Raw genomic sequence first — 27,947 nt, forward strand, 5'->3', positions numbered from 1 at the left:
TCACCTTACCCTTACCTATTATATTCAAAACAAAAACAGGAAATAGTCTTGTTGTGTACTCCCAAACAAAATGGAACAATCTTTTATGAATTTCAAGTGGTTAGTATCATACATCCGTTGCTCAATTCTTGTTATGTCTATGACAGTGTCATGTTTTGATGAACAAGCTTTACTAGACTTTGAAAGTAGAATCACTGATGATCCATTCCAAGTCATGTCTTCTTGGAACAATTCTCTCCATTACTGCAATTGGACAGGCATAACATGTAACCCCTTCTTTGAAAGAGTCATAATTCTTGACTTGAGATCACTAAAGCTCGTTGGATCCATACCGCCTTCTATTGGGAACCTCACGTTCCTAACAGCGATAAATCTTAGGAATAATAGCTTCCATGGTGAAGTTCCTATGGAAATTGGCAACCTGTTGCAGCTGCAACATCTCAATCTCACTTGGAATTCTTTTACTGGAACCATTCCTGCTAATTTGAGTTACTGTAAAGAACTTAAATCACTTGCTCTAGAATATAATAGTCTATTTGGGAAAGTATTACCTGATCAGCTCAGTTCACTTTCAAAGTTGAATTATTTAGGCCTTGGAAGCAACAATCTCACAGGAGGTATTCCATCATGGATAGGAAACTTTTCATCTCTTCGAGGTCTTTCCCTTGCAATTAACAATCTACAAGGACCAATACCTCGAGATATTGGTCGTTTGTCAAACTTGCAAATCTTCCAAGTTTATGGAAATCAGTTGAATGGTACAATTCCTCAATCTGTTTTCAATATATCCTCTGTTTACTATTTCTCTGTTACTCAAAACTTGTTGTATGGAGAGCTTCCATCAGATATAGGCCTTACTCTTCCAAATCTTGAGGTGTTTGCTGGTGCTGTGAACGACTTCACGGGACCAATTCCTGTTTCATTATCAAATGCTTCAAAGCTTGGTGTGCTTGATTTGTCTCAAAATAAGCTCACCGGAAATGTCCCTACGAGTTTAGGACAATTGCAAATGTTGTACAGGTTGAACTTTGAGATCAATAGTCTTGGAAGAAACACAAGTGAAGACTTGAGGTTTCTTGATTTCATAGTTAACTGCACAATTTTGCAAGTTCTTAGCTTCGAGAACAATTTTTTGGGAGGCGAATTGCCTAAAACAATCGGTAACCTTTCCACAAGTCTAGCAATATTTTGTGTCGGTTATAATATAATAGTTGGTTCTCTTCCTACTGGACTAGAAAACCTTGTTAATTTGACCCTTCTATCACTGGCTAATAACAACTTGAGAGGCAGTGTTCCTGAGTCTTTAGGTAAGCTTCGACGCCTGCAAGGACTGATGTTGAATGGAAACAAGTTGTCTGGAAGGATTCCATCTTCTATTGGTAACTTAACATCTCTGTCTACTTTAAACATTGAGGACAATGAGTTAGAAGGAAACATACCTCCGGAGCTCGGGCAGTGCACCCGTTTATCAGTGCTAAACCTCACAGGAAATAACCTTGTTGGTTCCATACCAAAGGAGCTTGCAGGTCTTTTTTCTCTTTCAATTGCTTTAGCCTTATCGAACAATTCTTTGACCGGTTCCTTGCCAGCTGAAATTGGAAAGTTGATAAATCTCAAGGAAATGGATATTTCACACAACAAATTATCAGGTGAAATTCCAAGCACCCTAAGTAGCTGTGTCAGCTTAGAGCGCTTCACAGCGAATAATAACCTGTTTCGTGGAGAAATTCCTGAATCCTTGCAAGGTTTAAGAGGTTTAGAAGAAATGGATTTGTCACACAATAACATCTCAGGAGGAATACCACAGTTTCTTGTGAAACTTCCATATCTTAGGAAGCTTGATCTTTCATTCAACAAACTTGAAGGCGAAGTACCAACTGAAGGGTTCTTTGCAAATGCAAGCGCCGTCTTAATCTCGGGGAATCATGAACTATGTGGAGGTCCTCCAAACTACAATTTTCCTACATGTCCTAAACAAAAAGATGCATCATCAAAGAAACACATTAGTTCAAGGAAAAAAGTAGTAGCAATTATTCTTTCTGTTACATTTTCATTTTTACTATTATGTTCTTTTGTAGCTTGTTATATAGTAATTAGGAACTCGAGAAAGAGAGATCTCACTGGACGGTCCTCAAGAGAAAGGCAGTCTGAACATTTTGATGATGACAAACCAACTTTGTCTAATGATCCAATTTTGGCAGCAAAAATAACTTACCAAGATATATTTAAGTCAACCATTGGATTTTCTGAGGATAATCTGATCGGTACAGGAAGTTTTGGTTCTGTTTACAAAGGACAGTTTCAGGTTTTTGATAAAGCTATGGCAGTGAAAGTATTGAACCTACAACAAAGAGGTGCTTTGAAAAGCTTTTCGGATGAATGCAGAGCTTTGAAAAGCATAAGGCATCGTAATCTCCTCAAGATAATAGCTGTTTGTTCAAGCATGGATTACCAAGGTAATGATTTCAAATGCATAGTCTTTGAGTTCATGGAAAATGGAAGCTTAGATGACTGGCTGCACTCGAAAGGTGATGAGCAATACCTCAATATAATCCAAAGACTAAACATCGCAATAGATGTTGCTTCAGCACTTGATTATCTCCACAACAATTGCCAAGTACCAATTGTTCACTGCGATTTAAAACCGAGCAACATACTCCTCGATGAAGAGATGACTGCCCATGTTGGTGACTTTGGACTGGCAAAATTTCTCTTTAAATCATCATGGAACAAACAAACTTCTATTGCACTAAACGGTTCTATAGGTTATATCCCACCAGGTATGTCATTATTCCATATTGATTTCTCTTGCATAATGTCTATTTCCCTTGTCAGTGGTCCTAACATCTGTTTCAATTTATTTGTCTGGTTTTGAATTGACACAGAGTTTAAGAAAAATAAAAAAACTTTTAAATCTTGTAGTCTTAATTAAACTAAAGATACGTAGAATGTGCCAAAATATCATTTAATCTTGTAGTCTTAAACATGTCATGTGGAACAAATTGAGTTTGAGAAACATTAGATTGAATAAGAGACATTCAATCAAACTCATTCTACATATAATAAAACCAAATATTTTAGATGTGTTATTTTATATTCATAATGTTATGAACTTCTATGTGTTATAAGGTTTGTGTATGGTCTACCCTCCCCAAACCCTACTTTGTGGAATTTCCATGGGTATGTTGTTGTTGTATGAACTTCTATATGTTAGAAGTTCCTCTTTTAATTGGTTTAGACGCAATCAAATCAGATAAATAAAGAACTTCTTTAATTAAATTTATTGTGGTTAACAAAAGTTTGGACCAAATGTTACTCGAAACATTGCCTTTGTAATTAAGTATATTAATTATCTATAATAACTTTCTCTAGTTCAACTAAAGAGAATTCAAGAAAGGCTTCTTGTTACAATATATCATAGGAAAAAGTTAAATTCGAGTAATTGTATGTTTGGTACAAAATTTCCTAACTAATTGCCTGATTAAAATTCTTTATGTTTTTTTTGGTAAGTAAAACTTTTTATTTACCAAGTAAGCAGTACAAATCAGAAAAAAAAATAGCAGGCATGAACGTAAAGCTCTATCCTTGGTAAACTTAGTCACCAACTCAGCCACCTATTCTATGCATACATATTTAAACTCTGTAGTTTTGTAGCTAGTCTAGGATAGTGTCTTCCTCGCCCATGTGTTTCCTGGATGATATGCCTAATTAATGCACTAGTAGATTGTTGCTTCTGCTTAAAGATCATGTTGTTACGCTCCATCCATAAGTGATACACTATACAAAAGTGATGTACTACTCTTGCCCTTGATAGTTTTAATAGCCCATTGTGCCTCCTCTGTCCAACTCAATGAATTTCTATTTACTCCTTGCCATTTCAGCAACTGGTTCCACATCTCTGCAGTATGCACACATTGAAAGAATAAGTGATCCATATCTTCATCCATCTGCTGACATAAACTGCACAAGGGAGGGTATGTGACACCCCATTTAGCCAATTTGTCTTTAGTCGCAAGTCTGCCATTCACTGCTAGATAAAAAAAAAGAAGGGCAGCCCGGTGCACTAAGGCTCCCGCTATGCGCAGGGTCCGGGGAAGGGCCTGACCACAAGGGTCTATTGTACGCAGCCTTACCTTGCATTTCTGCCAGAAGCTGTTTCCAAGGCTTGAACCCGTGACCTCCTGGTCACATGGCAGCAACTTTACCAGTTACTCCAAGGCTCCCATGTTTGTCCAAACCAACGATCTCCACTGCACCCTCTCTTTTGTACCCCTCATCTGCAAGTATACTTTCCCTATGGAGTACTTGTTCATGCTTTGTAACTCTGCCTCATTATATCCAGCCTCTTGGAGATAATGAGCAACCTTTAGAATTCTTTGGAATATCCAAGAAACTTGTTTCACTTGTATGTTCCATATACCATTCCTCCCATAGTAATTATGAATCCAAGCTACCCATAGCTTGTCTTTTTTCTTGCAAAGGTTCCACAGCAACTTCTCAATAGCAGCTTTGTTCCATGTGTGTATGTAAAGGACGTTCATGCCTCCACTTACTTTACGGCAGCATAACTTATCCCATGCTATTAGAGCCTTCCTTAAGGTTTCCATGTTACCTGTCCGCAAGAATCTCCTGCGCATTGCTTCGATGTCTGAACAATTTTCTTGGGTAGTGCAAATATTTGGGACCACAACATTTGGATTGCATATAGTACACTCTTAATTAGTGTCACGCCCCGAGAGGGTACCCTAGGCGTGGCCGGCACTCAGAAGCCATTGCTGGCTCCCAAGCGAACCACTTGACCTGATCACACATTCATTGATTCAGAGGAAGACTTAGTTTAAGAGAAAAACAAATCTTAGTGGGCTAACTCAATCATCAATCTCCATCATTCTAATCAAAAACATAGTTTGAAAGAAAACTAATCAAGAGTTAAAGACATCAAAATAAATACATCACTATCTAGTCTATGAAGCCTCTATCTCTACTACCTAAATGGTGTCAATGACAAGTTCATGGCTACCTCAAAAAACTACTCATAATCAATGGAAAGAATCAATATGATCCCTCCTAAGGCAAGGAGGTCTCACCACTATCAGGAAAGAAATAGATCTTTAATGAAGCGCATGTTGATGATCTCTAACACCTGTCCCTGCATCGTAAAATGATGCAGGACCAAATGGACGTTAGTACGTGGAATGTACAAGTATGTAATATGGCAGAATGAAATAACAATACATCAAAGGTACTCAGGATAGAATGAAACTCACCCAACTCAATATGATATGCAAGTATAAAATATAACAATGCTTCAAGAAGAACTTAGTAATATGCAACTTGTTAAAAACATGTCATATACTTTCATGCACAATCTGGGAGTCTCTCTTAACCGATAACAATCCCACCACCTATAAGTAGGTGATGCACAACAAACCGACATCGTTTCCACGTCCGTCCAATACTTGCCAAGGTAAAGGATAAATCTACCAATCTGGATCCACCAATCAATCAAGTCCTATCTTTTCAAGACAATAAAATAGGGAAACATTCGACTTTAACAGTCCAATCCTCTCCTACGCTGGCTACGTAGTTATTGAGTTTTACTGTCGCTCAATTCAATGCCCGATACTAGTCTCAAAACTCAAAATGATCATGCAACCTAAACAAATTAATTCAATCAAAACTTTTGACTAGTCTCATTGGACTCCCATCGAAACTCAATCTCATCTTAATCATTATGCCCTTTCAAATCAACTCAATCAAATCCACTCATTGAGATTAAATACTCAACTCTTTTAAATATTTTTAAAACATGCAATTTCGACTCAAAATAGTGCATAGCAAAATGACGATCAAAATGGTTAAAATTCTTAAAGACTCTTTGAATTCAACTCGGGCTCAACTCAAGCTCAAATCATCAAGTTTTTTAAGAAATATATTTTTGAAAATCAATCACAACTCATTAAAATATTGTCTCAAAACCATCATTTATGCTCAAGATATCCATGTTCAAAATAATGAAAAAATCAACTTATGAGAAAACTCAAACTCTTATTACAATCAATGCTCAAAATTAAATATAATTTTCAATTAGGGTTCATGTGTATGAAGACATGAACATGCATCCAAATCAAATTCTCAACCCATGAACAACATCAATACATATTTTAAATATGTACAAGGAACCCAAAAGATAATAGATAACTCAAGAATTCAATTCAAGGAACTCAAAAACTCCAACTCTACTCAACTTGAATCAATAAAGATGAAGAGGCACGTGAACGAACTCAGTCCAATGTTGTGTTAGCCTTACATACCTGAATCTTAGGAGTTAGTGGATAAAAGTATTGGGTTTGGAACCTTGTAGCTTGAAGTTGAGAAACCAATCTATGGTTTTGTGAAGGAGATCTTGAACTTGGAGTCTTTAGATCTCCCAATATTGGAGAAATCCCTTTCTTAAAGTTTTTGATCTTTGGGAGAAGGAGAATTTAGGATTTTGAGAGTATCTCTACGCATAAGAATATTATTAGGTTGAAAGATTGAGAAAAATCACCTTTTAATAAATCCCATCGGCAATTTCGACGAGCTGGAGGTCTCCTCGGTGACCTATTCGGCGAGTCACCAAATGGTGCTTTAGCTCGCCCAATCCAACAGTTTCTGAAGGATTTCGGGCACTATTCGATGAGCTAGTTCTTGGTTTGCCAAACTATTCGGCTAGTCGCCAAATTAGCTGGTGAGCTCGCCGAATTGTCTTGTCGAGACATGCTTCAGTAAAATAATCATAACGTTTTACTCTAAACTCCAAAAAATTCAATCTTGGTGGAGTTGGAAAGAAGACTCAAATACCTTTAATTTGATAGGTAATGGGATACCAATTCGTTATATTCTAGGATATATGGTCATTTTAAGTTGACCCTTATACGAACTCATTAGGAAACTTAACCGATAGAAATTCTCTGGATTTGGCTTGGGTTTAGGGATCTCTTATGACCCTAAATCACATCTAATACCCTTAAAATACTTAGGAATTTATCCTAACTCATATATAAAATTACAAGTCATTTAGTTCGAGTCTACACACATATGAAGAATGGTTTGAGTCTTGGCAAAAATATTTGGGGTGTTACAATTTGTTGAGCTCTCCCTGCATATGAGAGAAACTTAGTAGTCCAACTAGAGATCCTCCCTAGCATTTTTTTTCAGGAGTAGTTTTCATTGCACTATGGACACCCTCTTGGTACTTAGAGGCACTCCTAAGTATCTAAATGGGAGTTCACCCCTCACAAATTGAAGCTCCTCTAAGATCTCTTCCTGTATCTGGTGGTTAACTCCTCCAAAGTAGACACTGCTCTTCTCTTGATTAGAAACCAGTCCTGATGCCTTAGTGAGTACCTGAAAACACTAATATAAACTTTTCACTGACTTAACATCTCATCTACAGAACATCAATAAATCATCAACAAAGCTCAGTTGTACTTTCTTCTGCTTTTGCATCTAGAATGATAGTGGATATCAGAATTTGTCTGCGAACTTTTTAAGTTTCTTGCCAAGTAGTCCATGACTAATACAAGAAAATAAGGGGACATTGGGTCACCTTACCTTATTCCTCTTCTTGCTCTAAATGGTACTATATTGTGTCCATTCACCAGAATTGAGTAAGTAATTATTGTGACACACTGCATTATCCATTTTATGACTTTGCTGGGCATTTTTAGTTACACTATTACTTGCTTCAGGGTTGTCCATTCTAGTGAATCATAAGCTTTTTTCATGTCTACCTTGACCATATATCTTTTAGAGATTCTTTGTCTTCCATATCCTTTTAAAATTTCATGGGTCAGTATCACATTATCACTCAAAGCTCTACCTGGTACAAAAGCTGACTGATTTGAATCCACCAAACTGTCCATAACTAACTTCAACCTAACAGTGATTACTTTGGATATAACTTTGTATATTGTTGAAAAACATGATATTAACCTAAACTCACTTACTTTAGTTGGATTCTCCACCTTAGGTATTAGAGTTATTGCAGTACAGTTAATTGGTTGGTACATCTCCCCAGTTTCAAAGAAATTCAGCACAATATGTGTAATCTCCTCTCCTATTACTGACCATGCTCTTTTAAAGAACATAATATTCAGACCATCTTTCCCTAGAGCTTTTTGGTCACTAATACTTTGTAAAGCTAATACCACTTCCCTTCTTGTGACTGGAGCTGCTAACTGAATTGGTTGATCTCTACTAAGCATGCCACCTCTCTTCATGATGTTAGTGTCCATAGTTGGCAAACAAGAAGTAGCCTGTCCAAGCAAGCCCTGATAAAACCTAACCACCTCTTTCTCTATAGCTTCTTAAGAATACACAACAGTACGTTCAACAGTTGTGGCTCGAGTGTGGTACGAATAATGGGTTGTTGAGAGGGATCAAGAAATAGGGCCGATAGGATGGGAAGAGTTCGAAGGTTCCTTTCTATACCGCTTCTTACCATTGGAGCTAAGGGAGGTCAAAATCCAAGAGTTCATCAACCTACATCAAGGGAGTATGCTCTCAAATTCTCTAAGTTGTCAAAGTATGCTCCCTTCACAGTCTCCGACCTAAGAGCTAGGATGAGAAAATTTATTTGTGGTGTCTCAAGCTTAGTGTCCAAGGAGTGCAAAATGGACATGTTGTTCAAGGAGATGGACATCTCTCAGTTAATGACTTACGCAGAACAAATTGAAGAAGAGAAGCTGAGGGAGAGATCAAGGGGGTTCAAAAAGGCTAGAGTGGATAGTGGAGGGTTTAACCCTCAAATGTTCGGTTATAGTAACAATGGAAAAAGCCAAGGTGGGCAACATTTTATGGGACAAGGTTTCACCTATACTCCTCCTCCAAGGTTCAACAAGGAAAAGGGTTCTAAACCAATGGTTCCAAGAGAGAATGTTGTTGCTCAAACTTTCCCTTCTTGCAAGAAGTATGGAAGGACTCACAAAGGGGAATGCTTAGCCAGCTCCAATACATGATTTAAGTGTGGAAAGCTGGGCCACCATGCTAGGGATTGTAGAGATGGTGGTGGTAGGCCTCAAAGCCAAATTGCTCATGGTTAAAAATCCCAAGAAGATGTCCAACGCACCAACCGATTTTACGCCTTGCATGGGAGACGAGAGGTTGAGGACGCACCCAATGTCATTACTGGTATGTTAATGGTCTTTACTTTTGATGTGTATGAACTATTACATCCGAGTGAAAATTTATCGTTTGTTAGTCCATTCCTTGCTAATAGGTTTGATGTGTCACCCGAAATGTTATTAGAGCCCTATTTGTTATCTACCCTCTTTGGTGAGTCAGTTATTGCTAGAAAGGTTTATAGGGGTTGTCCTGTGTCTATCTTGCATAAGGTTATTCCTTGTGATCTCATTGAGCTTGACATGGTAGATTTCGATGTCATTCTTAGGATGGATTGGTTACATACATCTTATGCTTTCATAGATTGTAGGACTCATTGAGTCAAGTTCCAATTTTCAAATGAGTCTGTTATTGAATGGGAGGGTTGTGATTCGGTGGTAAAGGGTAAGTTCATTTCTTATCTTAAGGTCCGAAAAATAATTTCTAAGGGTTGTATTTACCATATTGTGAGGGTAAGGGGATGTCAACTCCGAAAATCCTCCTCTTGAATCGGTTCCCATAGACATTGAGTTTCCCGATGTTTTTCTCGATGACCTTCTTAGAGTCCCTCCCAAAAGGGAAGTTGATTTTGGTATCGATCTCCTCCCTGATATCCAACCTATCTCTATTCCTCCTTACCGGATGGCCCCGACAAAATTTAAAGAGTTGAAGAAATAATTAAAGGACTTATTAGAAAAGGGGTTTATAAGACCAAGTATTTTGCCATGGGATGCTCCCGTGTTATTTGTGAGAAAGAAGGATGGGTCGCTCCGAATGTGCATAGACTACTGGAAACTAAATAAGATGACCATTAAGAACAAGTACCCACTCCCTAGAATAGATGACGTGTTTGATCAATTGCAAGGGGCAAGTCACTTCACCAAGATTGACCTTCATTCTTGCTATCACCAACTACGAGTGAGGTAGTGTGAAATTCCCAAAATGGCTTTCCAAATAAGGTATGGACACTTCGAGTTTATGGTGATGAGTTTTGGGTTAACGAATGGGCTAGCGGCATTGACTGATTAATAGGGTGTTCAAACCTTACCTTGATACTTTTGTGGTGGTCTTCATTGATGATATTTTGATTTACTCTCGGGATGAGGAAGAACATAAAAATCACTTGAGAGTTATGCTTCAAACGTTGAAGGATAGGCAATTGTTGGCAAAATTTAGTAAGTGTGAATTTTAGTTGAAGGAGGTTTGAGGATCTCTATCACCTGTATCTGCATCATAAAATAATGCAGGCCAAGCGGCATCAAGTACATAAAATGTACGAGTATGTAAAATAGCTAAAAAGAAACTTACTCAAAGATACTCAACTCAACTCAACTCAAAAGGCTCAACCTTGAAAATAACTAAACTCAATGAAACATGCAATGTAAGTAAAACAATGCTTGAAAAGTTATGTATACGTGAATGTAATTTAGTATATAAAAATATAATGTTTACTCTTGCAGAGTTTCTCTAACCGAAAATCATCACGTATGAGCTAGTGACGATATAATGAAGTGATGTCATTGCCATATCCGTCCAATACTTTTTCAGGGTAAAGGACGTCACATCTCTGGATCCACATCAAAAGTCCTCTTATTAGGGATAAGAGAGGCTTTGCCTCTATCCTACTCTAGCCACGTAGTTTATGAGGTTTGAGTTGCCTCTACTCTTAACTAAATCGGCGCTCAATACTACTCCCAAAATGCTTTATTATGCTCATATACATTAAGTGAGTACTATACTCAAAATACATTTCATCTAATCTTATTGGACTTTACATCAATTTACTCAACTCTTATCAACTCATCTCTTCTCTTTAAATTAGATACAACCTCAACTCAATGAATGCATTTACAAACATAATTTAACTCCTTAACTCAATCAAAATAGATGTTTAAATGTATATGCCTAAAAATAAAATTTAAGAGACTTCTCAACTCATGCTCAAAATGACCCATAAAAGACTTCTCAAACTCGGTTGAATTTCAAAATGATAAATGAAAGGCTTCTCAAATTCAACTCATACTTAAACTATTTTCAATCAAATAATGAAAATAATTACACATTCTTTACTCAAATAATTCATAAAATAATAAATTTAAAATTCAAATAGGGTTCATATGAATGCAATAATGAATCCCAAATCACAAAACTCAACTCAAAAAACTTATCAAGATATATTGATTATATCCAAGCACATAAATAAATTTAGATGAAAACTCAAGAATTCACATTTATGGAATTAAAAATCCAATCTTGAAACTTTACTTGATTGTATAGAGAGGTAGGGCACGAGGATGAACTTATTCCATCGTTATGGTAGCCTTACATACCTTATACGCTCCTAATTCTTGAGAAAGGTGAGATCTTTGGAAGAAGAGGTGGCAAGAATCCGTTTCTTGAACCTTAGAGGTGGATTTTCTTGAAAACCTATTTCCATGGGTAAAAGATATTAATTGGTGTTAAGATGAAGAAATTATGGAATTCCATGGTCAAATCTTACCTTGGAGGAAGTTAGTTTCTTGAAAACCTTTCTTTGTAGGGTAAAATTTTTAACTAGGAAAATGAACTACATCTTTGGGGGTTATTAAAAAGCCTCAGGCCCATGCTAGCAAGCGGAAAACATTTTAGAAGTAGCTGTTGCCTCGGTGCGCTAGCGTGCGGAAAGTACCTCGGGCGTGCGGCAAGATAGTGCCCAGTAAAATGGGCATAAATCTATACTCTAATCTTCAATTGATACAAACTTGGTGGTATTGGAAATAAGACTCATAGACCTTCAATTTGATAGTCACGGGCTACCTAAATCTTTATGTTATGATAGATATGGTCATTTGAAGTTGACCCTTATATGAATTCATGTAAAAACATAGCTTATAGGAATGCTTTGAACTTGAATTATTGTTTGAGGTTCCTTATGACCCTAAACCACATCCAATACACTTCAAATACCTAGAAAAGGATCTTAAAATCTATGCACAACTAATAAGTCATCGTGTTTGGGCTTATATGCATTCAAAGAATGGTTCAAATCTTAGCTTAAAATTTTTCAGGGTGTTACACTTCGCTGAGTGATTGAAGTGATCCGACCAAGTGGTTTTCTTGGACCCAATAATGGTCTCTAAGTGCCGGCCATGCCTAGAGTACCCTCTCATGGTATAAAAAACTTTGTATCAAAGCATAGAGTTCAAGAGTCCTAGGGTGTCTATGAAGTAGTGTCTAGTAGAGTCTTGCTTATAGATGTGTCATGCACCACACTTATAATCAGGAGGCTACATGATATTATGAATTGTTTCACTTCTTCATATTCTGAGTTTGTGCGATAGAGTTTAACTCTATAAAAGTTTCTTTCTAATTCATGCATTTAAACATTACAGATCATGACTCCTAAATGTACAGCTAGCCAGAGGAACGCTTCCAGCACCAAGGTTCTGCAGTCTGAGATGCCTCCACCCTCTGGAGTGAGAACTAAGGGTCGACATCCCCGAACTACTAAGAATCCCCAAATGCCTACTACTCGGCCTGCTCCTAATTTAGAGGCAAATTTTATAGGAGCTATTGCCATGCTCACTCAGGTGTTAACAACCTAGAATGGTAGCCAAAGTTCACCAGCTTCCAGCTCTAGCTCTCAAGAGCCATCCGCCGCTACAAGGATTAGAGATTTTCTAAGGATGAGTCTGCCAGTGTTTACAGGGTCTAAGGTTGAGGAACATAACTTTATTTATGAGATGTGGAAGATTTTAAAGGCGATGCATGCTACTAAGGTTGAGAGAGTTGAGCTGGTTTCCTATCAGCTCAAGGATATGGTGAATGTTTGGTACAACCATTGGGAGGAGAGTCATGGAGATGATGCTAAGCCCACTGTTTGGGATGAGTTTGAGGGTACATTCCTTGATCACTTCTTTTCTAGAGAATTAAGGGAAGCTAAAGTTGAAGAGTTCATGAATCTAAAGAAAGAGGGGATGAATGTGAATGAGTATAGTCTTAATTTTATTCAGCTGTCTAGATATACTTCGAAGATGGTACCATATATGAGATCTAAAATGAGGAAGTTTGTCTCTGGTTTTCACAAGCATGTGAAGAAGGAGTGTAAGACATCATAATTGATTTTTGGCATGGAAATGTGGTTCAAGGTTCAAAAGGAAATCCGCCTTATGAAAAGTGTAGTAAGATCCATTTGGGAGAATGCAGAGACGGTACTAATGGGTGCCATAAATATGCTATGATGGGTCATTTTCAGAGAGATTGTTTGATATAGGGTGACATAGCCCAATCTTATACTATGGCACCACCAAGTCGAGGTAATCAGATAGGTACCACTTGTACATGCGGGGTTTCAAATCGTCTATATGCTATGGCTAGCCACCAGGATCAGGAGAACTTGCTAGATGTTGTCACTAGTATGCTTTGATTCTTTTCTTTTGATGTCTATAGTTTGCTTGATTCGGGTGCCACCTTTTCTTTTATGACCCCTTATGTAGCTAATAAGTTTGAGATTATTCCTAAGCGTCTTCTTGAACCCTTCAGTATTTCTACTCTTATTGGTGAGTCTATTCTAGCTGAGAGGGTCTATAGAGTTTGTCTTGTGTCCATCTATCATAGAGATACCATGATTGACTTAGTTGAGTTGTACATGGTTAATTTTGATGTTATTCTTGGCGTGTACTGGCTATATGCTTGTTATGCCTCAGTTGATTGTAGAACTAGAGTTAGTAAGTTTTAATTTCCTAATGAACCTGTCATAGAGTGGAAGGGTAGTCGAGCAGTGCCTAAGGGTAAGTTTATTTCATACCTTAGGGCCAGAAAGTTAATATCCAAGGGTTGTATCTACCACATAGTTCGAGGTAGAGATGATAATGTGGATACTTCATCCCTTGAGTTAGTTCCTGTTGTCAATGAGTTTCTCGAGGTCTTCCCTGATGATTTGTCTGGAGTCCTTCCTAATAGATAGATCAACTTTGGGATTGATGTTCTTTCTAATATGCATCCTATCTCTATTTTTCCATATAGAATGGCTCTTATTGAGTTGAAAGAACTAAAAGAGCATTTGAAAGATCTCTTAGATCAGGGATTCATTAGGCTGAGTGTCTCACCTTAGGGCGCTCTTGTCCTATTCGTACGAAAGAAATATGGTTCCCTTAGAATGTGTATTAATTATCGTCAGTTGAACAATGTCACCATTAAGAATAGATGACTTGTTTGACTAACTTCAGGGTGCCACTTGTTTCTCAAAGATAGACCTCAGATCTGGCTATCATCAGTTGAAAGTGAGAGAGTGTGACATTCCAAAGATAGCTTTCTGAACACGATATGGTCACTTAAAATTTCTTATTATGTCCTTTAATTTGACTAACGCTCCTGCAATATTTATGCATTTGATGAATTGAGTTTTCAAATAGTATTTGGACATGTTTGTGATTGTGTTTATCGATGATATATTGATCTACTCCATAATTGAGGAGGAGCATGCCAATCAAGTCAGAGTTGTGCTTAAGAATCTCAAGGATAGGGAGTTGTATGCAAATTTTTTGATGCAAAATTTTCGAACTGTAAGTTTTGGATTACTTTTGTGGCATTCTTTGGCCATGTTATAACTGGTGAAATTATATGAGTTAATTCACAAAAGATCGAGGTTGTATAAAACTAGCCCAGACCCATATTCCCGATTGACATAATTATTTTCTTGGGTTTGGCTTACTACTATCGAAGGTTTGTTGAGTGGTTTTCATCTAGATCATCTCCATGGACTAAGCTGACTCAGAAGAAGGCTAAATTTTAATGGTCTGATGCTTGTGAGAAGAGTTTCCAAGAGTTGAAAACGAGGTTGACCACTGCCCCAATTTTATCCTTACTTGAGGGAACAAATGGTTTTGTTATCTATTGTGACGCGTATAGAGTTGGATTGGGATGTGTATTGTTATATAAGGGCAAGTTTATTTCATATACTTCTAGGAAACTTAAGATTTATGAGAGAAACTACCCGACTCACAACCTTGCCGTAGTATTTTCTCTCAAGATTTGGCACCACTATCTCTATAGGGTGCATGTTGATGTGTTTACTAATTACAAAAGATCACAATATGTATTTAGTCAGAAGGAGTTGAACCTGAGGTAGAGAAGATGGCTTGAGTTGCTCAAGAACTATGACATGAGAATTCTCTACCACTCAGGTAAAGCTAATATGGTTGGGGATGCTCTTAGCAGATTATCTATGGAGAGCACTACCCATGTGGAGGGAGGAAATAGGGAGTTGGTTAAAGAGGTGTATAGACTTACATGTTTGGGAGTTCAACTTATTGACTCTAGTGAAGGTGGTGCTATTGTTGAAAATGGGGCTGAATCATCTCTAGTTGCTGAGGTGAAGGAAAAGCAAGAGCAAGATTCCATCCTACTTCAGCTGAAAGATGATGTTCATAAGAAGAAAGTCATGGCTCTTTCCAAAGGGGGAGATGGAGTGTTAACGTACCATGGCAGAGTATGCATTCTGAGTATAGATGGTCTTCGAGATAGGATTATGGCATAGGCACACAACTCTAGATATTCAATACATCCGGGCTCTATAATGATGTACTATGACTTGAGAGAAGTATATTGGTGGAATGCAATGAAGAGAGATATAGAAGAGTTTGCGTATAAGTTCTCGAACTCCCAACAAGTCAAAGTTGAGCATCAAAGGCCTTGTAAGGTGGATCAGAATATTGAGATTCCATAATGGAAGTGGGGGATGATAAACATGGACTTCATCACAAGTTTACTGCAATCTCACAGGTAGCATGATTCGATTTGGGTGATAGTGGATATTATGACCAAATCAGCCCAATTTTTGCCTGTTAAGACTACAGACTCAGCAGAGGATTATTCGAGGTTGTATATTTGAGAGATAGCTAGATTACATGAGGTTCCCTTGTCCATTATCTCGGATAGAGGTACCCAATTCACTGCATAGTTTTGGAAGTCATTCCAAAAAGGTTTGGGTTCAAAGGTAAATCTTAGTACCGCTTTCCACCCCAGAGAGATGGTCAAGAGATGCATTCTATCCAGACTCTTGAGGACATGTTGAGGGCTTGTGTTATTGATTTCAAGGGGAATTGGGATGACCTGCTTATTGAGTTTGCATATAATAACAATATCCATTCGAGTATTCAGATAGCTCCATATGAGGCTATTTATGGGAGGAGGTGTAGGTCGCCAATTGGTAGATTTGAGGTTGGTAAAGCTAAGTTGATAGGGCCATACTTGGTGCATCAAGCTTTGGAAAATGTAAAGATCATTCAACAAAGGCTGAAGACTACGCAAAGTCAATAGAAGTCCTATATTGATATTAGGAGAAGAGATTTGGTGTTTATGGTAAATGATTGGGTATATCTGAAAGTTTTACCCATAAAGGGAGTTATGAGGTTTGGTAAGAAAGGGAAGTTGAGTCCGCGTTATATTGGTTCGTACCAGATTATAAAGAGGATTGGAAATTTTTCCTATGAGTTAAAGCTTCCACCTGAGTTAGATGTTGTTCATTCAGTGTTTCATATCTCCATGCTTAAGAAGTGATTAGGATATCTTCATCCTTTTTTCCATATCTCCATGATTAAGAAGTGATTGGGAGATCCTTCACTCATTGTTCCTACAAAAAACATTGGGGTGAAAGAGATTTTGACTTATGAGGAGATTCCTGTTCAAATTCTTGATCATCAAGTTCATAAATTGAGAACCAAAGAGGTCGCTTCAGTTAAAGTTATTTGGTGAAACTAATGTGTTAAGTAGGCTACATGGGAAGATGAAGAGGATATGAAGGTTAAATACCCTTCTTTATTCGTGCCTTCTAATAATGATATTGATGGTAATGTTCCTTTTTCTTATCTTTGAGTTGATGTTCATTCTGAGTTTGAGTATATGATAAGTATTCTTGAGTCCAAGTATATGATTGTTTGAATGTTTTAGTATTTGAGTATCTGAGTTCTTGATTTACATTCATGCCTTGAGTGATTTCCTAGATTAGTCATCATATGAGGATGAATGATCCTAAGGAGGAAATATTGTAACACCCCTGAAGTCCCTAGCCTGAACTAACTCTAAATTGATATGAGAATTTCACCAGGCAAGGACCACGAGACCCACTATAGGCGGTACTCGGCTTCACGACCCATGGAGGGTGGCCGTATTGGATTGAAATAATTTCAGAGGTTTTCCCTGACATTTTCCATGTCAACAAAAAATTTAAAATACCTCGACTTTTTTAGAATAGGTCAACAGGAAGCATGGAAAGTAAAAGGAAGGGTCCAAGAAGAGCTTCACGGCCCATGGTGTGTTTCACGGATAATGATGCCGTCCATGAACTTGGCCCCAGGACCCCCTTAAGTGAGCATACAACCATGATAGGCACCATAGATCGTGATGAGCTTTACGAGCTATGGTGACCTCCGTGAAGTCGACCCTTCCTAAATAAAATTCAACCCCACCATCACGGCCCATGATGAGCTTCATGGACTGTGGTGGCCTTCCATGAGGGTGCCCGACCTAGTTTTATTAAAGGGTATTTTAGTCTTTTTCCATCTTTTTCCAACTGAACCCTACACATTTAGGGATAAAAAATTAGTTCCTTATCATACCCAAAAGGGTTTTCCCTCTCATTAACACTTAAAGCTTTTAAAAGAAGAGATTAGAGAGAAGGAGAAGAGCTAGGGTTCAAGGTTTTCAAGCAATACCTTTGAGTTTTGATCGTTCCTTGTATTTTCAGGTACGTAGGGCTTAATCGAATGTTGGAATAAGTTCCTCCATGTGCCCTACATATTTATTCAGCCGAGATTGAGTCTAGTGTTGAGTTTGAGTCCTTATATACATTGAGTTCATGAGTTAATTCTTCTTCTATTTAGTTATATATAATTATGCATTGAGATTATCATTGTTTACTATCTCTCAATTGATTGTAATTGTTGTTCATGGCTACTTTCATACGAACCTGAATTGATTTGATGATCATGACTTTGACATGTATATTTTTGAATAAAAATGATGACTTTCAGGCATTGATGAAGAGAGTGATTTAAACTGGTATTATATATATATACATATATATATATATACATATATATATATATATATATATATATATATATATATTCTATTGAGTCTAAATGAGTAAGAGGGTCGAGTATGATCAATTCAATTTTGAGTTGATTTCAATCAAGGTATCTGTGGATTCATCCATGGGTCCCTTCCACCCATGTAGTCCAAGGATTACTTCAAAAATCTTATGAAATCTCATTACTTTTAAACTCCAATTTTGATGAATTGTGTTGGACTATTTCAATTACGTTTTTAATCATTACAAATAATCATTATAAGTATGTTTACATGTTAATATGATGATTTCAAGTTGAATTATGAATGCCCACACATGAAGCTATTTTCAATAAGGATATACATGAAGTATGATTAAGAAGTTTAATGATTTCAAGTATTCTAATGATTTTCATCCAAATTAATTATGAATATGAGACTTACTCTATATCCAAGCATGTATTATGATTATGGATTTCCATTATGATCAAATTATGATATTCATGCAAGTAATGTTTATGAATAACTCATGAAAAAGTATGAATAAGGATTCAAGAACGTTTATTGATGTGTCAAACAAGTTTAAGGAAGGAGTGGCTTGATATATTTGAAGGTGACTTAAGACTCTAAGAAAAGAGTAACTTAAGATCCTAGAAGGTGACTTAAGACTCTATTGAGAAAGGTGATTCAAGATCCTTTATGGGTGACTTGATATCCTAAATGAGCTATTCATATGAACATGTTATGAAGTATGACTATGAGGAGATATGACTTATTCAAGTATGATTATTTACTAGGATGATGATATATGTATTCCGCGGGTTAATATACTTAGCACTGAGATAACTTAAAGTGGGGGCTCGACCTAAGCCCTAGTAGCAACTTCTAGTCCCTTAAACTACGTTCCCACTGTAGGTTGGCTTAAGGCCTAGCTAGTTGATCCACATATAGCACAGGATGATATTAATTGGACGACGCCTACCTTGGCAAGTAGCCTCCCCCCTTCTCGATGTGGGGATCATCAGATTCCATATTATAGTTCACATGGTCTTAATATCGGTTATAGTTATCTCCCACGTATGTATATGCTCATCATGTTATTTTATAATTTTCAACTAAGTCCCTTAAATGCTTTTATCATCCTTTTGTTCTGATGGTTTTACCGATCCTCTTTATTATGCATGTCCTTCATTATTGCATCTTTTGATTTATATTGCATTTTATGCCCATATATTTAGTACATTCAAAGGTACTAATGCAAATTTGTTGCCTAAATTATCTCATAATATAGGGACTGAGGTTGAGGATCATATTCCCACACGTGGCTAGTGAGCTTTCTTGTCGGCGGAGTTATGGTGAGTCCTCATCTATCGAGGACTAGTTATGAGTTGTTATCTTCTTACTTGAAAAGACTTTGTTATGTTCATATTTGAGGGTGATCTAGGGACATGTCTTAGACCCCGCCAACTTTCATTAGTAGAGGCATTTGTTGGACAAACATGTAGAGTTTATGTAGTCAGATTATATCCTCTTTTATGTTTTATGTTAGACTCTTACTTATGCTATGTTCCACTTTATTTTACCTTATGTATGCTTTATGATATATCAAGAGGCTTGGTTGGAACCCTTTGGGATTTCGATCACCGTGTTATGACTAGGCCAAAGGTCGGGTCATGACAGTAGCCAGCATAGGATAGAGGCTATGCCTCTGTAGTCCTAAAATGATGGACTTTGATTAATTGTGGATCCAATGAGGTTAATAGTCTGTTATCCTGGCAAGGTATTGGACGGCTGTAGCAAAAAAATCACAAAGTATTGTATCATCACTAGCTCATAAGTGATGGTTGACGGTTAGAGTAACTCTCTAAAATAAATGGTTTGATTTTATTGAGTTGCATGTCATTGAGTCTATTTTTAAAGCTTTGATTATTACTTTTAAACTTGCATGCTTATTGAGTTGAGTCATTTTAGAGTGAGTCCTTTGATTTGAGTTACATGAGGTTGATTCTTGTTGATTGTATTCTTTTCCAGATATTTGACATACTCGTACATTTTATGTACTGACGACATTTGGTCTGCATCATTTATGATGCAGATATTGGTGCTAGAGATCATCAACATGCACTCCGTTGAAGACCTATTCCTTTCCTGACAAATGGTGAGACTTCCTTGCTTTTGGAGGAATTATTTTTATTTCATTTCTTGTTTTGATTATTTTATTTGAGGTAGCCGTGAGCTTGTGTCACGATCCAACCCCGTGGGCCGTGACTAGTGCCCGAACTAAAAACTCGTATACACATCTGTTATCTATAATCCATCAGCAACTAAAAATGATATGGTACTTATACGGGCAGAACGTCGTATCAAAACTGGCACATATATATATATAAACCAAAATCACCTATCTCTTGAGGAGTCACAATCATCAAAAGATAACATAGTACGTAAACTGAAAAAGGCTGTCATAACTTGAGGGAACATCCCAACTATATATATATATATATATATATATATATATATATATATATACAAGCCGAGAAGGTTGCCACTACGAATGAGAACGTTCCAAACATAAGTCATACTAGTACAACTGGATAACATCTAGATACAACCCATACATGTCTACAGACCTCTAAGAATATCAATAGTAGCATATGATGGGACAGGGACCCGCCGTACCCCTAGATAAACAAATATATACATCAGAAGGATCTATGCCAAAAGTCTAGGCTCTGGGACAATGGAACACTCCAAAATAGTTTAGTGGAAATCCTAAGTTGGTGGATCCACGAAATGAGTATCTGTATCTACGGGCATGAAACGCATCCCCCTAAAGAGAGAGGGTCAATACGACATATGTACTGAATTTATAAAGTATAAAATATCATAAAAGAGATCACATCTGAAATAGAGATTCAGCAGACAAGTATAATAATCAACAAAATCACTGTACCTATGCCTTATGAAATAAAATCATGCATATCATTATTATATACCATACCCCGCCCATTATGGAACTCGGTGCCATAATCATATTATCATATTATTATATACCGTACCCGACCCTCTAGTAAGAGACTCGGTAAATAAAGTTGTGTACACATATATCATACCCATCCCATCATGGGACTCGGTGCCATAATCATATCATCATATCATCATATTATCATATCACGTACCCGACCCTCTAGTAAGGGACTCGGTGAATAATATAGTGAAGTTGTGCACGAATACATACCCGACCCGAAACTCGGTGAAAGATGTGAAAATAGTATGCATGATCAGAGTAGAGAGTAACCATATGCATTTAAATCATCATTTGAAGTTCAATAAAATAATCAAAATGAACTATCATTTGAAAATCAAGACAGTAGTCATCTTAAATAGCCTTCGATTGTCATTAAGAATTATACCAAACATGAATTATATCAAAATATGAATTATACTAAAATATGACGACTGAAATTATACACATGTATCAAGACATAATGATATAAGTTCTGGGAATTAAGAATTTTAGCCATCCTAGTGTCTCTAAGAATAGGAGCTTTTTTGGAATTTATACCTTCGTCGTCCGTTTGTTTCATATGGATCATGCCAAAAGAAAGAAAGGTTAGCTTTACATACTGATTTCTTTCTGACGTATAGAAGACTTGAGAGGCAATAGCTCAATTATTGTAAGAGTTTTAACATCAAGAAGTAAATAAGGATCGTGAATTACACTCAGCATTTATGAATAGAATTACCCTCAAGCTCATATCATTCATCACCTAAATCCAAGACATGCCAAAAAAAGGAGGGACATCTTTAACCTTTAACGTTTATCCACACACAACATGTATATGCTACCCCATAGTGTTTCAACCTATATTAAGACGTTAAGCACTGTTGTTAAGTTATGGAGAGGCATAAAATGTATTTTATCATTAGCAGGTTATTTCTAAAAGAAATTGGACAACACCTCCCCTTTACTGCTCACTCTTCTCGCCTCCAAATCATCCATACAACCACCAAGTAACATCAACAATCACACATTCAAATGCCATGTTAAGACAAGCCAAAATGAGATTCAAGAATACTTCAAACAGTCTACATAACATTTCACTTTCGTTGATTATCAACATGACGACTACGATGCTATCAAAATACTTCTAATAGGTTGCAACCACCCTACCTTATTGAGATGATTTATAACAGCCCAACAATTAACCATACAATGCAAAATCATAAATACACTCAATCCTTCAAGCCAACACAAGCAGCCACACGTACAACTCTTCCGTAAAACAATTACAACTCCAACTTGACATACCAAATTCTTTCATTTTCATTATATAATCAGCCACAATAACAACCACAATATTAATTGAAATTAATCCACCATTTTTAGCTTAGAATAGCCCCAACACAGCCCAAACAGAGATTTAACATTAGCATATACAATCCCTTCACTTTTAACACATAATTTATAACAATAATAGCAACCACGACAATCAACCCAATTTGATTCAAGCAACTCCAATTCTATCCATTTCAATACCAACACTAATCATGGAGTTTTCTCACTTCCAATTCCATTCCATTTAATACAAGTTAATCTCTTCATTATAAAATTATTTTTAAATTAAGGCAGCCCACATCTATAACATCCGACGACAATCCAAGTCCACATACAACTACTACATCTTTAAGTTATCTTTAATGATCAATAGTCTTAACGTTTTCATCGAAATATTCCTATAACAACCCAACCAACGTACAACATATCAAAACAACCCTTAATTAACAACATAAGGATGCTCGAAACCTTGCGAATACTTATGGACACACCAAGAAAACCATATACGATTTTTACACCATATTTCATACTAACTTTTTATCAAATGTTTGTGAGACATAGCAACAGCCACAAGAAAATTATATCCCCCTTTTCATATGCAAGTAAACTACATTATCATCACTAAAATCCTTACAGCATCCACACAAATTTTAGCTTCAACTTTAACCACTAAATACCTTCATTGTCATTATAAAATCCATAGCAATAACAATCAAAATACTAAGCACAATTAGTTCACCATCATCTACACCAAACAACCCTCAATGTTTCACCAACATTTCAGCATCAACAAACATGATTTTATACATCTAATTCACGTTTATACACTCACAAAACATCCAAACGCACCCTAAAACGTATAGAAAATGATCATTTCTTACCTTGATACTTAGCTCCTTAGTTTGCTGAAATTTGAGGATTGAAAGGATGAATATTTTTGATTGCTCCAATGGATGCTGCACGTCACTGTAGACCTTCTAATTTGTTTGAATAGTTGAAGATAACTAACCTTTAATCACCAAACTCGGAGCTGCTTCCATGGCCATGGCCGTGAGCTTTCAAGAGGTTTCATGGCATGTTTATGGTTTCTCCTCCAATTGAAACTTAATGGTGGATATGTAGAACACTATAGAGATTTAATGGTGTAAGAAAATAGAGGAGCTGGCCGTAGCTCTCGCTCTCTCTCGTTACTTCTCTCTATCTCCATTTGATGAAGATGAGAGTCTCTTTCTTCTTGGAGAGTTTTATAGAGTTGGAGAGAACAATGCTGCAGTTTTTTTTTTGTCAACAAAGAGACCAAGTGCTGCAGATTTTTAATCAACAAGGAGACCAAGTGGCTGCCCAATAAGCCTACTTGTCCCCTACTAAAGCATGGGCCAATCAGATTTGGCCATGTGGCAGTAGGGACCACTTTTCAGCCACTAATAGCTTAATTCATCTTAATTAATCTCAAATCCCCACTTATAATCCAATCATGGTTAATTAATCCCTAATCTCAACTAATATTTCGACACTGATTGAAATTTATACACAAGTATAAAAATTCAAAATTAAAAGCCCTTGAATTTATGTCCATTAACTCACGAGTAGTCCGATGCAAAAAAAATACGGAATATAACACTGCCTTCGACTTGCTTGCAAATAATTTGACGTGTAAACATACGGGATATAACAACTTATCTCAGTAATTTCTTGATAGTTTATAGAAGCTTCGTAGACAGAGTCAGAGTTGGAATAGAATGGTTCTTTTTAGAGCCTATTTTTAAACATAATCTTGTCGTTGAGTTATGATATTAAGTTACATTAAACTTTGAGTATTTTAACCCTATTATTTATTTGTTGAGGATGGTTCTTGAGTTGCCCACATGGGTCCTTTTACCCTTAAATTGAGTCTTCCACTGAGTGATTGAATGAATGGTCCGACCAAGTAGTTCGCCTAGGGCCAAAAATGGTCTCCGAGTACCGGCCACATTAAGGGAAACCTCTCAGGACGTGACAGAGGACTAAAATTTGTTGTATCCAATCTGTGGAAATATCAAATTGGGTAACGTACATTTCAATGATGGACTTTTGGTTTTCTTTCCTTTTATGTGTTGTATCGATAATTATATATAGGTGGATTCATAATATCAACTTGATAAGTTTAAACTTTAAGCTTTTTAGCACCGAATGAACTACTTTTTTGCAAATTTTGAGTAGAAATGACAATGGGGCAGGGAGGGGCTGCGTGGATACGGGGAGGATGCGGGGTGCGTTGAAGTAATTATTATCAAAATTAATGCGGGGCGGGGTGGATTGCGGGTTTAAGGTATCAAATAGGAACCCAAAGAAAATAAAATCTTTGTAATTAATAAAAATCAAAGATATAAACTTTTTATATTAAACTTTGACTTTAATTTTAACTTTTTTAAAAAAAAATTAAACTAGACAAATATTAATTAGAGTTAATTAGCGATTACGAAACAATTATTGAAATGTTAACTAAAAATAATTAATTAGTTGTTGAGATGTTAATTAGAGAAAAATAAAAAAAATTATGATTTTTTTTTGTCATATTAAACTCAATTAAAAAAGAAAAAAAACATAAAAGTTTATACAGGGCGGGCGGATTGAAAATAAAAAAAATTGTTATGCGGGGCGGGACGGGACAGAGCAGTTTAAAACTTTGCGGGTTGAGCTCAACCCACCCCACCCTTCCCCATTACCATCCCTAATTTTGAGTTCAGAATAATAGTTGTTGAAATTTTGTCAAATTTCACCTAAGAATCAATCATTAGTATAAATAATATTGGGTTAAGATAAATCTAGCTAAACAACTTGATCAAACATCAGTCCCTTTCAATGATTCTTTTCATTTGTATTTTTCTATTACTATATTTTTTTTGTTTATTTGACTTTGTAAAGCCTTAGAAATTCTTAGGTCCATATCAGGCCATGTGAAACTCAGAAATATTTATTTAAGTCGTCTGGAAACAGGGCTTTTACGGGTGCCATCTACGTGTCATAAATGCACTATGGACCGTAGACGGGATCCTTGGATGATACTTCAGAGATTTGAATGTTGGTCTGAGTTTACGAGTCAAGTTTATTTGTCGTGGATGCGTCTACGGGTCGTTCTGTTGGCTAGTAGATCAAAATCTTGAAATTTGATATTTGGCCTGATTTTACGGATCTCATTTACAGTTCGTAAATAGAATGATGGATTGTCTCATAGATTGAACTTCTGAGAATTGGCTTTAAGCTTGATTTCCCGAACCCAATTATGAGTCATAGACCCAACTACAGATCGTCTTGTCTCCTCGTAGATCAAACTTCAGAAATTCCAAATTTGACCTGTGTTTCATGAGTGGGGTCTACAGTCCGTAAATCAAACTATGGACCCTAAATGACCCTCGTACAAACTGTCAATCAATCTTTAAGTCAGGATTCTTTTGGTATTTTCCCACAACTCCTAGCCCTAAGCAACGACGTTTTGACATTCTAAAAAGGGTTTACCACACCTAGAACTTAGTTTTTACATTCTTCTACGCTCTTAACTTCCTCAAAATCAGAAACCACCATAAGCAAGTCAATAACTAGGGTTCCAGGGAATTTAATCAAGTTCTTCAATGAGAGTATTCCCTTCACTCTCATGCCTAAATTGTTATTTCTATACCAATTTTACAATATTGTAAGAAGTCAAGATAGGATTTTCATAAAATTATGATTTTCTCTCATTAACTCATGTTCTTCATTGTTCCACTTCAGTTTTAAATTATTGTACGAGTATAACACCGTTTCTATGATTACCTAAACCTTTAAGACTTTTAAGCATGAAATTAGCATGACATGGATTTTTCTTCAAATACAGGCTATTTGAGATATGAACTTTAAGCAGGGTCTCACACTTGATCCAAATAGATAGATATATAGTTTCCATATTTATGAGCATCAGTATATATGTATGTTATTTTGAAAGGACTATTTAGCACAGAGAGGACATGAGTCTAGAAAATCTAAGTTCTATAACTATGTGTCACCGTAGAACTTAAGTACACCGCTAGTCGGTTAACTTCTTTAGCCATTTGAGGCTCAGTTAGTGGATCCACATTATATAGATAGGTTCTATATCCTGGTAAGATTTAGGGAAACCCTTCCAATTAGGATTATAGGTTGGACATCATGAGCTCACATGGAGTATCTCAATTAAAAGAAATTCCCCAGTATATGCACTTTTTATGTAATATTCTTAAATTTATGGTATATTTTCAGACGTGTCATCTTTTGTGTGTGTCTCTGTGTGTGCATATATATGTGTGTGTGTTTCTCAATGACTGTCAAATAGACTCATATTTACGTATTTGAAAATAATTTCTCAAATGATATTTATATACTGAATTCAGAATGCCCTTTTTGTTCTTATTATGATAAGACTTATGATACCTTATCTCACCCTCGATGACCATTGTTCCTTGTTACATTTATGTTTAATGTACCTTGCATACTCAGTACATTTCATGTACCGATCATATACTTTTCTCTGTGCTGCATCTTTTTATGATGTAGATTTCGGTGCTCGTTTCCAGAATCATGGCTAGTAAGATTGCAGCACTTCCAGTCATAAGTTGGTGAGTCCTCCTCATTTGGGGACTCCATGGATTTAGTTTGTTAGACTTTCTTTGTTTAGTCATTGGACTTTGAGATAGTTAGAGGCCACGTCCCAATAAACTTATTTCTTTTATTCAAGGCATTAGAGGTTTATTTCAAGTTTTAGTATTAAATTCATGGATTGTCTTTTATTTCTCCATCCAGAGTGATGTCAAATTAGTAATTCAGTTCATTATGTTTTCAACTTCCTCTTCAGTTTCATATGATATGCTTTGATATGTTATACCAAGGATTAGCTTGAGATTATTCGTGGTTCCAGGTACCGTGCCTCGACTAGAATGTAGACTTGGATCGTGACAGACTTCTTATACCTTAATACAAACTGAATCATGAGAAAAACTATAATATATTTCATCAAAGAGCATTGCAGTACAACTAGAATTTCCAAAGAGAGCTACAATTTATTTTTAATAATACCCTACAAATTTCCTCTTGCTACTGAAGCAATAAAAATGTAAAAATGTAATCTCACTAGAAATTTCCACTGCCAACACTAGTTTTGAGAAGCCAATTTCTTCAAACGTTTGAGAAAACTTAACCATTGATCATGCTGCAAAAGAAAAGGCCACATAAAGTTAGCAACCAATTAACTAGAGCATTTTATGAATGAATATTTGAGGAAATGAAAATTAAACTCTTTTTTCAATTGGCCACCATCGTCACAAAACTTAATAATAAGTTTGTTTTGTTCTTCTTCAGCACTACTAGCAGAGCAAGTTGATCTCTCGATCGATAGACTCTCCAATTCATATTTCAAGTCGCACATTTC

At 36.4% G+C, this 27,947-nt stretch overlaps 1 protein-coding gene across 2 annotated transcripts; it reads left to right on the forward strand.

Annotated features, from left to right (window-relative positions):
* LOC129902856 (putative receptor-like protein kinase At3g47110) lies at positions 1–27,298 on the forward strand. Of its 2 annotated transcripts, XR_008770162.1 has the most exons (4): positions 1–2,780; positions 19,484–19,547; positions 20,224–20,350; positions 27,077–27,298. XR_008770162.1 is itself a non-coding variant. In XM_055978292.1 (2 exons), exons 1-2 carry the CDS (start codon positions 71–73, stop codon positions 19,519–19,521), a joined length of 2,748 nt encoding a protein of 915 aa, XP_055834267.1. In that variant the 5' UTR covers positions 1–70; the 3' UTR covers positions 19,522–19,752. The 2 variants fall into 2 exon arrangements, 1 of the variants encoding a protein (XP_055834267.1); XM_055978292.1 differs by lacking the exons at positions 20,224–20,350; positions 27,077–27,298 and having other exon boundaries at positions 19,484–19,752.
* The last annotated feature ends 649 nt before the right edge of the window (positions 27,299–27,947 follow it).

The sequence above is a fragment of the Solanum dulcamara genome, chromosome 1 (genome assembly GCF_947179165.1).
Source record: "Solanum dulcamara chromosome 1, daSolDulc1.2, whole genome shotgun sequence".
NCBI classification, from domain to species: domain Eukaryota; kingdom Viridiplantae; phylum Streptophyta; class Magnoliopsida; order Solanales; family Solanaceae; genus Solanum; species Solanum dulcamara.